Here is a 14723-nt window from a genome sequence, read left to right as displayed (position 1 = left end):
TTTGCTTGTAAATACGGGACGATTCCGTATTTTACGGGACGGGTGGCAACCCTAACGTTAGCATCCTCAATGGAAACCGCCGCCGCCGATTCTCCGTCTTCAAGTTCATCCCCAGGATTTTCTTGTTCCTGAGGCTCTGTGACGACGAGTGTTGTGTCTGCACCTTCTCAGTCTCGTTTCTCGTTTCAGGATGTGACTCAGAACGTGGACGTTTAGGGAGCAAAAAACGATCCATTTTGGTGTAACGTTATTTTACTTTGCTAAAACTCGCTATCAAAAACAAGCTGAAATGAGTAAAGGTCAGAGGTTCGCGGGCGCCGAAGCCCATTGGCCAAAGAAGATAACCTGTTTGGGCCTCATGTTATTTTACACTAAAATATATATAATTTTAAATTATTATTTAATTCCTATTTTAAAAACATGAAAAAGAATATTCAAACATGACATTAAAATATAAATATAAAAAAATTACAGACATTTCTTGGGGGTGCTGGGCAGGTGCAATGGCTATTATAGGGGGAGCTGCAGCACCACCTAGCCCCCCCCTGGCGCCGCCACTGGCGTCAGCGGTGCACTCAATCGTTTGTGGCAATGATATTTCAGAGCTATATCCTCTAGTCGTTTTATCTAAAGCCAAACGCGCTTCATTCAAGCCCTTTCAGCTCTGTGCGTGTTCTTTCTTTCTCCAGACGTGTGCCACATTAATGGAGCTTAACGTTCCAACACAACCCCCCGATGTCATCGTTCACCGCAATATTACACTGTAGACATCGCCCAACCCTAACAGGCACTTCTCAACCTTTATAATAAGGAGGAAATCCAACACAATGTTGAAGGAACCAAGAGAAACATGATTATGTATTTCTGCTCAGTTAGTTATATTGGGCATCAACCACACGGCAAACACTATAATACTTTTTCATATACAGATTACTTTGTTTAACACTTCTATCTAATAACGTATTAGATGCACAGGTACGTCTGAATGGAGAGTAATGCTCTTTATATACAATAATGATGTTGTTATGTCATGTACTAGCAGGGGCTTCATGTCATCCAGTCAAAATTTGACCCATCATGAAAACCGATTCAGCCGCCATGATAGATTGATATCCTTACACGTGTGTTAGCAGGCAGGGTTACATTTAAATGCTCCTCCCTTCAGCAGATGTGTGTGTGTGTGTGTGTGTGTGTGTGTGTGTGTGTGTGTGTGTGTGTGTGTGTGTGTGTGTGTGTGTGTGTGTGTGTGTGTGTGTGTGTGTGTGTGTGTGTGTGTGTGTGTGTGTGTGTGGACTGGTAATCATCACGTTATGGGGACAAAATGTCCCCACAAAGATAGCAATATCCGAAATCCTCATCCTTGTGGGGACATTTTTAGGTCCCCATGAGGAAAACATCTTATAAATCAGACTAAGTGATGTTTTTTGAAAAGGTAAAATTGCAGAATGTCTCCTGTGAGGGTTAGGTTTAGGGGCAGGGTCAGTGTAGGGGGATATAATATACGGTATGTACGGTATAAAAACCATTACGCCTATGGAAAGTCCCCATAAAAGATGAAAACACTACATGTGTGTGTGTGTGTGTGTGTGTGTGTGTGTGTGTGTGTGTGTGTGTGTGTGTGTGTGTGTGTGTGTGTGTGTGTGTGTGTGTGTGAGTGAGAGAGAGAGAGAGATAAAGAATAATTTAAATAAATTAGATTAGATTAGATTCAACTTTATTGTCATTACACAAGTACAGGTACAAGGCAACGAAATGCAGTTTAGGTCTAACCAGAAGTAAATGCAGGATATACAACGGTTGCATAAGTGCAGGACATGGATATGTACTGAATATATATAAATATGAATATATATAAATATGCAGAAACGCAGTGTCAACGCTGTCCTGTGGCTAAAGTAAAGTCACTAAAGTAGCTTAGAAACTCAACCGTTATAGGATATATTTTAATACCTTTTGGAGTTAATTACAAACCACAGCTTCATAATGAATAGAGACGGTATGACTAATTCACACACATAATCACTACTGTGTTAATGTATCTGTATCTGTACAACAAGAAATCTGCCCCATAGACAATAACTGCTGAAAGTGAACCGTTTCCTTCGGGTATTTTAAAATCACAAAGAAATGCACTTTTTCATTAGAAAAAAACATTCCACCTTTAATAGTAGAAAATATTTACAATAAAAACCTTATCAGGAACTTACTCAAAAACCTTATGAGGGCAAGAAATGAAAAAATAAAATAAAATAAAACAATCGTTCATTAATCGTAATCGAGGTAAAATGTTCAATTAATCGAGGTTTTTATTTTTGGTCAAATCTTTACAGCCCTAAGGTGAGTCCTGATCGAACATTCTGGGGTCTGTCAGTTAGGAAGTCCAAAATCCAGTTACACATTGAAGCTTGGCTATTAACTTGGTTGGGATGACAGTGTTGAATGCTGAGCTGAAGTCAACAAACAGCATGCGTGCCTAAGTGTTCTTATTGTCCAGGTGAGTGAGCACAGAGTGCAGTGCCATGGAAACGGCATCCTCTGTGCTCCTATTGCTGCGATAGGCAAACTGGTGTGAGTTCAATGTGGATGGTAGAGAGTCTTTTAGGTGTTCCAGGACCAGCTGCTCAAAGCACTTCATGACGATGGGTGTGAGTGCTACAGGGCGGTAGTCATTAGGGCACCTCGGGTTAGAGTGTTTTGGCACTGGCAGAATGGAAGTGCGTTTGAAGCATGTCGGTACAGCTGCTTGGGCAAGAGACAGGTTGAAAATGTCTGTAAAAACCCCAGCGAGCTGCTCCGCACATGCCCTGAGAACACGACCAGGGATGTTGTCTGGTCCAGCAGCCTTGTGTGCGCTGATCCGGCTCAGTGCCTTGCAGACATCTGTGGAGGAGAGTGTGATTGGTGGGTCATCTGGGGGTTTGAGCTTGGTGGCAGTTTCTCTGTTGTCTCTTTCAAAGCGAGCATAAAAGTGGTTTAGCTCGTTCAGGAAGTTGACATCAGTGGCTGCGGGGGTGGAGTGGGGGTGTGTAGTCAATGATTGCCTGAATGTCCTGCCACATGCGTCGAGGGTCAGAGTTGGAAAAGTGACCCTCTATCTTTAGCTTGTAGCAGTGCTTGGCCTGTTTGATGCCCCTCTTCAGGTTTGCTCTGGATGTGCTGTAGGCTTGTGCATCTCCTGATCTGAAGGCAGTATTGCGTGACTTCAGCAGGAGTCGCACTTCCCTGTTCATCCATGGCTTCTGATTTGGGTATGTGGTGATCTGTTTCTGGGTTGTAACACGGTTGTAACAACCCCCGCAGGCCACACCTTGATGGTCTTCACTGATGGCTTCACACGGTTGATGAGGGGTGCATATTTGGGGATGAGGAACAAAGAGATGTGGTCTGACTGTCCCAGGTGGGGGAGGGGTGTCGCAACGTAAGCGCCAGCCATGTTTGTGTAAACATGGTCTTAGGTTTTATTTCCTCTGGTATGGCAGGAAACATGCTGGTGAAACTTGGGTAGCACTGACTTTAAGTTTGAATGATTAAAGTCACCTGCAACAATAAAAGCAGCTTCCGGGTGATCAGTCTGTTGTTTACTGATGGCTGCATGAAGTTCTTTCAAAGCAAGCTTGACATCAGCATCCGGGGAATATAGGCTGCAGTTATAATGGTGGAAGTGAACTCCCGCGGTAGATAAAACGGTCTACATTTAACCATGAGAAACTCAATGTTAGCTGAACAATGACTCCCAACAATAGCAGAGTTTGTGCACCAGGCTTTGTTAATGTAAATGCACAATCCACCACCTCTGGTCTTACCGGAGCCATCTAGTGTTCTATCCGCCCAGAGCGTGTGGCATCCCGCTAGCTCAATAGCGGTGTCCGGTATTCCGCTGTTTAACCAGGTTTCCGTGAAGATTAGGACGTTACAGTTCAAAAGTTTCTTGCTGTGTGTAATGCAGAGTCCAATCTCCTCCATTTTGTTCACTAGCGACCGTACATTGGCAAGGAAAATGCTGGCCAAATTAAGGCCATTAAGTCAGTTTCTCTTTTATCTTGATTGTGGCTCGGGCTCTAGAGGTTTTACAGGATGTGGAGGGAAACGTCTTAAACCCATAAAGAGGAAATAAAGGATGGAGCTCATGTGGGAAAGTGCAACTGTTTGCTAGGCTGAATAGATATCTCTGCAACTATAAGAGCTAATCAATTCTCTGTACACCGTTTTTGTTGTTGTTTGTTTGTTTTATGATGTAGTGCTCATGGAAATATGAGGATGAAAGAGTGTTCCAGTGAATCATAAGGCCAAGACTAGCAACCACATGTGTTAAACCAATGAAACAATGCACAGAAAACATTGTATTTGGGAAGTTCTGGTTTAGCAGGACTTGGATCATACAATCACAAGACAAAGAGCGTAAAAACCTGACAGTCACAGACATACAGATCATGCCTTTCTAGATGTTTTTTTAGTATAGTGTTTTTAAACTGTAATGACTCACTAGAGATCATATAAAATCGAATTCAGCATTATTTACTGTAAGTAATTATTATGGGACAGAAAGCATGGAGCATGAAAACAGCTTTAAAACCATTGATAAGTTTACATGGATCATGGAAAGTTAATATATAGATGTATATATATATACAGATACAGTTTATTGCCAAAAGTATTGGGACACCCCTCCAAATCATTGAATTCAGGTGAGCATGTGGAGTTGTTTTTCAGGGGTTAGGCTTCGCCCCTTAGTTCCAGTGAAAGGAATCAAGACATTTTGGACAATTTCATGCTCCCAACTTTGTGGGAACAGTTTGGGGACGGCCCCTTCCTGTCCCAGCATGACTGCTCCAGTGCTCAAAGCGTCGCTCCATAAAGACATGGATGAGCGAGTTTGGTGTTGAGGAACTGGACTGGCCTGCACAGAGTCCTGACCTCAACCCGATAGAACACCTTTGGGATGAATTAGAGCGGAGACCGAGAGCCAGGCCTTCTCGTCCAACATCACAAATGAAGAATCCCCATAAACACACTCCTAAACCTTGAGGAAAGCCAGAAGAGCTGAAGCTGTTAGAGCTGCAAAGGGTGGCCGACTCCATATTAAACCCTACGGATTAAGAATGGGATGGCATTACAGTTCATATAGTTTTGTCTTCCTTCAAAGAGTCTTAACCCAAAGCTCTGTCTGTGGGAGCTTTAAACAACAGATCCAGAACTGTTAGGACCACCCACTGGAAATCCTGCAATACACAAGAAACCCTTCCGGAAATTCCTGAGTAATGCTGTTCCTTTGTTTGGTTCACACCCATCATTTTTCTATGGTCCAAAAATATGGATGGACACACCTACAAGTCAAAGAAGAACATAGTTATTGTAGCATTAATTACAGCATTTAGTATCAAATATTATTAAACTTGACATGCTTATCACAAAAAAAACATTATTTGGCCTTGATGCTTTTGAAGCAATTGTGCAGAAGGCGTCTTTTTTTAAATGGAGAATGAACATGAGCTGCTGTGCGCCTTTACTAGCAGCTCAGAGTCAGAATGATACCTGTGGTCAGAAGTCAGAACTATTTAGGTCAGTGTAGGGCCTTGAGTGTTTGGTTGTTGTTTGTTGAATGCAGCGCGTGGTATTTTGGTGAACCTATCATTGGGCTCAGAAGAGTGCACTTGAGTGTTAGTGTGTATAAGGTGTGTGTGTGGGTGAAGAGATGCTACACAAAAGCGCTTGTGAAACTCCCTCACCAGACCTCTGCGCTTCACTGGAAACTGATGTTGTGGGAACTAGAATGCATACTTTAGTACAGGCATATACAAAATTAATTTAAAAATAGATTAGTAAGTATTTTAGTGACATTAACTATGACACATTTCTTGTGTGGATGACGCAAGTCCTGCCAAAATAAATATGGCTCAGAACGCCATCTGTATTAAAGTGAATGCACCGTGCCAAGCTTTTATTTCAGAACAAAAGGACTGAAAGTCTCAGTTGAATGATCGCATATTTGGTCCTTTATGATTGTAAACCAGGTTTGAACTGAGATAAAAAGATCTGCTTCAGACAGAGCCAATAAATACGCGTTTCTGTACTAAAGGTCATGATACAGCTTCACTGTCCTCGCTCTAGCCATTGCTGGTTTTGAATACACCATCAGGATGGTCATGTGACCCAAAACTGTAGACACTTTGTTGGGTTTGGCGGTTGTTTTTGCAGATTGTTCAACATGTCCAATCGTGAGAAAGTTAACACATGTGTCTCAGCTGTGGAGGAAATGGTGGCCTACCAGAACCCAAGGTTTTGAAAGAGTAAACTTTAAATGCTAACTGATACGAAGACAGTTTCAGTTTCTCAGTGGTCTGGGGTCGGACATTGGCACTGTTTTGAATAACACTACCGTTGGCGTTGGTCTGCACTTGTTATTGCCGATTGAATGTGTTGAATCAGTGTTGGGGTAACGCATCACAAGTAACTTGAGTTGGGGTAATCAGATGCATTACTTTAAAATTTACAACATAATATCTGAGTTACTTTGTTTTCCATTAAATGACGGACAGCGCTCTTGAGCAGTGGCGTTGTGTGTGAACATGAGGGTTAATGTAGTTCTAGACTAAATGTGAGCATTTACTCATCTTACTCATCCAAAAAGGTTCAGTTTTCCTCAAAATGAATAAAATCTGTAAAATGAAAATATCTGAAATGATGGCAAGGAACATCACTAAGGCTGTGTTGCTGAACTTGTGCAGAGACAACGCAATCTTTATCCACCAATCCCGGATATACTCCATACAAAACCATGATTTGCATGCGGCATCAAGTTTCGTCCGGTCTGCTGCGCCTCACCCTCATTTGCATATCACATGGGTTCTTTAGAATAATGAAAGAGTATTGAATACACAACATATAATCCAATATAATGTCAGACAAATTTTATGTGTGCATGCTTCGTATAAATGTGTTTAAAGATGTGTCATGAGGATAAGAGTTTGTGCTTCACAGACAAACCCTGGATCTGCCCAAGGTTTCCTCCTCATTACATAATCAACACATCATCATTCACTGGCACCAACATCTTGAAAACACTCTCCTTGGAAACTCAGTAATAGTTTGAGAAGCAGAAACCATTATCAGAAAGCACTGACCTGCGGTTTCCTTCCACAGATACTCAGAAAAACATGATGATTTAATACAAAAGCAATGGGCCTGTAAACTGGTGAATTATTCAAATAAAACCACTTCTTGGCAAAATTGTTATACAAAATGATATATAATCATATATAAAATAAACTATTTTAAAAACTATTTTACTTTGAAAGAACAGGAATTAGAAGAGGGATTCACAATGAACTTCATCAGAACTAAACACTGTTAGATCTGATCACTATAAAAACAGTCAAGAGAGAGAGAGAGGGAGGGAGGGAGGGTGTGTGTGTGTGTGTGTGTGTGAGAAGTGTAGCGTGTAGTCTACGCCTAGATCCTTTTTCAGAACGGACTCAGACATGTAAACCTGATTATTTCTCTCTCGTGTTTATTTCTCTTATGGATATATTTCTGTTATTGAACATGTGAACTTCACCTGAGAATGGAAATGATTTTTCGAAGTGCAGTACTGGACTGATGAAATGGGTTTTCTCGTCATGTTTGGCTGTATATCGTCGAGTTGAAGTTCATAAGAATGATTCTCAGCGCATCTTTCTTCTGTCTATGTTTATTGATATTGAGCGGTATGTCAGCCTTTAAAATAAAAACCTGTCATGTTTCTATTTTATATGTGATGGGATAATTCCAAACGGTAGAGGTTATTTAGTTTAAAGACCCTTTCCATGGTGTTAATATTTAGTGCAATCATTTTGTTAATCTTTCTCATTAATATTTGATTTGATCTTGATTGTTTTTCTCTTCAGGAGTGTGTGCTGATGGTGATGAAGTGAAGTCAGTGTGTGTGACTGAGGGAGATTCTGTCTCTCTACACACTGATGTTACTGAAGTACAGAGTAAAGATCAGATCCTGTGGATGTTTGGACCTCAGGAGACTCGTATCGCTGAACTCCATAAGTTGGACATTGATATGTTTGACAGTAATGAGACATTTGGAAACAGACTCCAGATGGACAGTCAGACTGGATCTCTGACCATCACAGACATCAGATCTGAACACACTGGACTCTATAAACTAGAGATCCGCAGTAAAAGAGGAAACTCAAACCAGAGATTCAATGTTACTGTCTATGGTGAGTAAATTGATGTAAATTATGTTGTACTTCTTAAGATGTCAATGATTTTTATATTTAATATTTTCCAGCTCGACTGCCCGTTCTTGTCATCACCAGTAACTCTTCACAGTGTTCTTCATCCTCATCATCATCCTCATCCTCAGAGTCCAGATGTGCAGTGGTGTGTTCAGCTGTGAATGTGAGTCATGTGACTCTCTCCTGGTACAAAGGAAACAGTTTATTGTCCAGCATCAGTGTGTCTGATCTCAGCATCAGTCTCTCTCTACCTCTGGAGGTGGAATATCAGGATAACAACACCTACAGCTGTGTGGTGTCTTATTCATTCACCAACCGGACTACACACCTCAATAACACGGGTCTCTGTCATCCATGTCCAGGTATCACAATATATCTTATCCTCTAATTGTGTTAAATTAATTTAAAAAAAATTGTATAGTTTTTATTTCATGTCTATGAGCTTTGTGCTCTTCTATATGCTAATATATGTTCTCCTATATATATATATATATATATTTCACGAGTTCACACTTACATATAATCTATAGAGTGTAAATTTAAATGTGTATTTGGCGTGTTGTCCGGGGGGGGGGGGGGGGGGGCTTCTAGCTCGGTATATGTAAGTGGTTTAGAACTAAAAGTGTGGAGAAGGGGTGGTGGACGGATGCTGATAGACTGTCAATGAACAGAGGTAAGACTGCTGCGTATATATACCTCTATTGATGATAAGCTGAGTGCTCTCCACTTGTGTCAATTATCTGAACGTGCTCCTCCTGAACCTTGTGAATAAAACATAATTTAAAGAGCCCCTATTGTGGATTTTTGAAAATGACCTTTCATGTAGTGTGTGGCATTGCTCTAAGTGAATGAAAACATCCTGCAAAGTTTTAATTCTGAAAGTGCAGCGTTTATAAAGTTATTGTCTCTCAAAAGTATGAGTCGACTCTGAGTCAATTAAACAAATCCCAAGGCCGTTTTGTTTTGACATCAAGACGATACATTAGCATATAACCCATCCACTTATTGCACGCGCATTGTGTTTAATATTGTGTAAGTATCTGGCTAACTCACGTTATTACTGTCTTACTGAAATACTACTGTAAATCAGCTGTGGGCTGCACTATTACCTAAAACTGTGTCTATTAATGCAGACTGTGTGTCATTCTTACTACTCGGAGTAAAGATAAAGGATGGAGCAGCCATTTGATCAGGATGGTCACTGTAGACACTTTTGTTGGGTTTGGCGGTTCTTTTTGCAACATTTCAAATCGTGAGAAAGTTGACACAGATGTTGTCTCAGCGGTGTAGGAAATGGTGGCCTACCAGAACCCAAGGTCTTGAAAGAAAAAACAATAAATGCTAACTGATAAGAACAAGACAGTTTCAGTTTCTAAGTGGTCTGGGGTCGGACAATGGCACTGTTTTGAATAGCACTACCGTTGATGTTGGTCTGCACTTTATTGCAGATTGAATGTGTTGATTTGTTTTGCAAATGTTACATCAGTCATTCACGTTAGTGCTGGGCTAATGTACGTGCTGTTATCGATACAGTTCCTGCATGTGCACCACAATACATTAGAAACACACACACATGGGTTTGTTGATGGATGCACTCTTGTTAATGCTGATGGTGAGGAATTACAGTTGAAACATCTCATAATGGACCTCAAACTGAGTAACATCAGTGAGGAACGTCCTGCTCAAGGTTCAGGTTGAATAACTGGTTCTTCACGTTTCATCATCGATTCAGACTTGCGCTGGGATTGATGTAAAATCAACGTCATCATTACTGTCTTTACAGTGTGTACTATAGCTGACCTTTAGGAAGCCTCCGGACGGAGCTGAAGATCAGTTAGGGAAGTTCCTAAACGTAATTTAGGGAGGAGTGAGCCCATCTAATCTTCCAATCAACAGCCAAAGTATATAAGCAGCTTCTTACCTCTCTTCAGTCTCAGCTGTTCCAGCATCCCACTACCTCCCCAAACTCCACCTTCATCTCAGGTACCTTGCCTCACGTAATCATATATCAGAGCTCGAGTTGAAGCTGCTGCATCAAGCCCCTCATCAGTGGACAGCAAGCCAAATAAGTTAACCTAATATCTTAAGATTTGGGCAAATGAACTGGTTAATGGTAATGGACAGTGGTGTAATGTAACAAAGTAATAAGAGAGAACTGCAAGACTGCAAGCAAGCATGTGCATGCAACTGCGTTAATTTCTTTTTCCGTTGCTGGAGCGGCTGAAAGGGCGCATTGTCATTATACAGCATGAGAGCACCCTCTAGAGGAGAAATAAAAACTCTCTGATGCCTCATGGAGTTTGTTTTGACACGTGACGTGAGGCTGCGTTGCACAGAGCGGGACACTTTAAAAACTAATTTAAAACATAGACAACAAAACAATATTTTATTAGTGGAGAACAGCAGTGTGTTTGCCGCTGAGAGGATGCTAACATAGATTAATAAAAAAAAAGAAAAAGGATTGCTTACATTAGTTAATGCACTATGAATCTGACCAATCAGAGCAGAGCAGGCTCGTGGAAAGAAGGGATTTAGAGAGACTGATTCATCCGTTGAGTCGTTTGAGAATCATTGAACATTGTGGTGATGTGTAATGTATATTATGAGAAAATGAAACTGTATTTTGACCTTTGATGCATGTAAACCTGTTGTAGGAGACTCCAAAACTAAATTAGATAAAACTGATAAAACGCCTTCATCATAAATAACACCTTCTTCTGACTAGCAGGTAGCCGAACCTGGTGTGACATTTATTAACTTCAAGTCTATTGGCAGTTTTAAACAAATGACATGTTTGATTTGTCCCACCCAAATATCCTGTTTCAATAGGAAATACATGAACTTAGTGAAACAAATGGTATCAAATCATTTTGAATATTTGTAAATATAAGTTATGAGCTTAAAAGTAAAGCCCGGATAGTTGTTGTGCTGCTGTATAGATAAATGATAAATTAATTAATAACTTTTTGTTTACAATGGAAATGAATCAATGATGAACTTAAACTGAATGCCACTATTTGGGCGGCTGTACAGCCAAAACAAGCTTTGCTGCATTATTTTCCTGTTTAACTGTGAAGCTGCTTTGAAACAACCGGTATTGTTTAAAGCACTATATAAATAAAAGGTGACCTGAATCTTTATCATGGAAATAAAAATATTCAAGCACTTTGGTTAAACACCTGCTTAGTTGAAACCTAACATGTTAAATCTCATTTTCATAACCATAATGGTTTATGTAATAGTTTCAGCTGTATTATATTCAGACTGCACTAATGGCAGTTTTCTCTGTTTATTACAGCGGTGAACCGGCGTTCAGGTCTCATGAGGGCAGTGTCTGTGAGTCTAGCACTGCTGGTGCTCATAGCTGGAGCTGCAGGTCTGAGGTACCACAGGAACTGTAGACAAACAGGTATTGACATGGGAAAATGTTTTAATTATATATATATAACCATTTCAAGTTAATTAAATGTATTTTGGTTTATTATATGATTTTTATCAAAACAGTTCAGACTGAAGAAGAGATGCATTACGCTGATCCAGCATTCCTTACACATCCGCTTCAGAGTACGGTAAGATATACTGTATTACTGTCAGAAGCCTCTTATTTGCAGTGTTTAAACACGCTTGGCTTCTTCCTGTAGTCTATGGTGTGACTGAGCATGTGCTCAAACACATCTTACTGGTATAATGACACTCATTTGTGGGAATCAGAGCTGTTATTTTACTGTCCTTTTATACTTCAGCATGGCTTGTTTTTTAAACTTCTTGAACTTATGTTTGATTCTGGTTCTGTTTCTTGCAGGATGTCGTTGCAGAAGATCTCACGGTGTACTCGACTGTTAAGACATGAAACTCCAACAGATCCTAATTTTTATACTAATTTTTATACTGATTTTACTCGTTACATTTAATTTGGAGCAGCTAAAGTTAAAGTCTGATGTCAGATTAGTGAGGTCATTTTTGTTAACTTGTCGTTTATTATACTCCACATTTCATAATATCAGTCCAGTATAACTGATATTATTACCTATTATGCAATAACCTATCAGTATTAAAGGGACGGTTTCTGAAGCACTTTAAAAACCCTATACATTTCCTATAATGTGATGTCTTTATGACTTTGAAATGTAATTGTTTTTACTGAAACGAGGCAGCCTCGATGAAATAGGGCAACTGCCAGCCCTGAAGGACACTTCAAAACGAGACAAGACTTCCATGTGCCCTCCTTTACTCTACAATCAATAAATGAGCAGCACCTGATGGATTCATCAAAACCAGACGTTGCTTTCCAGAACCTTCATCCTCTCTGTTCCTCAGTGTTTGAAGGAGTTTCCAGACTCCATCTATCAATAGACTGTCACAACGTTTAAGAAACAGCTCTTCCACTAACACAAACCACAAAGGCGCTTCCTAATAATATCTTCTGACCTTCTTTCCAGTTTCAGTTTTGCTCAAGCTTTCTTGTGAAACCTGCCATGGCAGAACTGTGGTCCTGGTTCCTAAGCTTGTCATGTTTCTCATTTTCTGGGCACTTTGGATAAACCCAAAAGATTCATCTCTCACTGTGCAGATCTATATCAATGATGAATGTACATAATGGCAACAAAGTGACCTTAAAAGCTATTAAAGATAAAATAACTCTTTCTGTTTGTAATTGTGCTGCCTTCACATGCTACCGGAATTGGACATGAACACCCTCTCAAGACAAAATTTGAATGTGATGAGCTCGAAATCACGACTTTAGAAGTGGGAAGTAGGACATTTCCCATAGCATGTGAAGACTGCAGAAATCTGGTGAGGTTCACATATGAGCAACAATAGCCTGCACATGTGAATAAAGTAGAGCCCTGCATTTCTGCCTGAGCCCGACAGGCCCCGACTTTTTTACGCCCCTAGGGCCGGGCTTCGGGCCAATTTTCCTGTCATACCTCAAACACTTTTTAGGCTTCTCCTTCATTTTATATTTTAGACATTCAATAATAAAAAAATAACATGAGACCATGATATCGCGAGTCCGCAACTGTCAAGACCGGCTCGCACAGTGTTTAGAGGACGGCGCTATGCAACACGCATCACCGCAAATGAGTAAAGCAAGCCAACACGCAAACTGCTGTAAGTGAAACTGAAAATAAACTCTTAGAGTCTTAGATGCTCAAAAACACAACAATCTTCATTAAAACTAATGAGACTAAAGGCTCTTATCAGTGTTTAGGTCGCTCGTTCTCATAATGCAGTCTTTGATGATGAAATGAGCTGATGAATAAAATGCTCATATCGGTTGCTTTCGTTGACATGAACTCCGTTAAATGTGCATATAGCGCGGGAATTGAAGATCGGATTTATATTCATTTTGCGGAGAGGTAGGTAAGACAACCAGCATTTTTTTTATTTTTATTATTTGTTTAGATTGTGAAGCCCGTTTCATTAGCGCGCCATTGCGATCTGCCTGCCTCATCTTGTCAAAAATGCCTTTTTATTGTGATGGTGGTGATAGTAGGCTAAACGTTTAAACGATGCTTTAAGTGTTTTATATGGATTTTATAAGCAAGACAAGTCAAGTGTGGATTTCAGAGGCTAAACCGTTGGGTTAACTCACTGTCGGCCGCTGGCCGCTTGGTCATCACTTTAAATAACAAAAACTTTAATTTAACAAGCAACAAAATGCTTCAAACTAAATTAACACAAAACAAAATTTTGTCTAAATTAACTTAATAAAGAACAAAACAAAATTTGCAACAAAACAAAACAAAACTACTTTGACAAGTCAGTGTTTCCCCTAGAATTTTTTCCAGCAGCGGTGCTTACGTGTCGGAGGTTGTTACCAAGCCGCGCGTCAGGGGGTCCGGGGGCATGCACCTCCGGAATACATTTTTAAAAAAATAACCCCTTAAACCATGACTTCTGGCAAGTTTTGTGGATAGAAATAGACATTTTGAACATTAAAATCCAAATTAAGCTTTTCATTAGTTTAAAAGGTGACAGCTTATAGCCTATTTTACTTCAATAACCTGCAGGGACGTGCAAAAAGTTCCTAAGGGGCAAGGGCTCAAATGTAAGAAAGGGGCAATATGTACAAAAAATAAAAAAAAGTGTTTGGATACTATTTTATGTTTTTGCAAAAAGTCTCATGCTTATCAAGCCTGCACTTATTTAATCAAAAATACTGAAAAAAAAAACAGTAGCCTAATATTGTGAAATAGATGGGTTTTTTTTACCTTTTAATTAATCAAATATATATATATATATATATATATATGATTAATTAAAAGGTTAAAAAAAAAAATGTTTTTTTAAGGAGCATCACATATACAAGAGCTGCAAGTAATTTTTTCTTTGCCTTTTGTTGTTTGATTCACATTAATGGCTCAATCGTCACCAGGTTTATTAGCTGCTGCCCCTTTAAGATGCAGATCTAATATCATTCTCCCATTAATTTCTCCAAACTATTTACGCCCATTTAAGCTAAACTGTGTTTAAGTGAATACTCCAAGCCTG

The 14723-nt window shown here is 39.8% G+C and overlaps 1 protein-coding gene across 2 annotated transcripts; it reads left to right on the top strand.

The window, feature by feature from the left end:
* Nucleotides 1–7400: 7400 nt before the first annotated feature.
* On the top strand, nucleotides 7401–14302 carry LOC307120902 (uncharacterized protein). 2 transcript variants are annotated; one of them, XM_079808146.1, is made up of 6 exons: nucleotides 7401–7703; nucleotides 7884–8210; nucleotides 8357–8590; nucleotides 11527–11637; nucleotides 11733–11797; nucleotides 12031–14302. In XM_079808146.1, the coding sequence occupies exons 1-6, from the start codon at nucleotides 7655–7657 to the stop codon at nucleotides 12076–12078; spliced, it is 834 nt and encodes a 277-aa protein (XP_079664272.1). In that variant the 5' UTR covers nucleotides 7401–7654; the 3' UTR covers nucleotides 12079–14302. The 2 variants fall into 2 exon arrangements, with proteins under 2 accessions (XP_079664272.1, XP_079664271.1); XM_079808145.1 differs by having other exon boundaries at nucleotides 7407–7703; nucleotides 8282–8590.
* Nucleotides 14303–14723: the final 421 nt, after the last annotated feature.

The sequence above is a fragment of the Gobio gobio genome (genome assembly GCF_949357685.1).
Source record: "Gobio gobio genome assembly, chromosome: 24".
Classification (NCBI taxonomy): domain Eukaryota; kingdom Metazoa; phylum Chordata; class Actinopteri; order Cypriniformes; family Gobionidae; genus Gobio; species Gobio gobio.
Note: the sequence above shows the minus strand (reverse complement) of the source record. Positions and strands in the feature narration are given on the sequence as shown.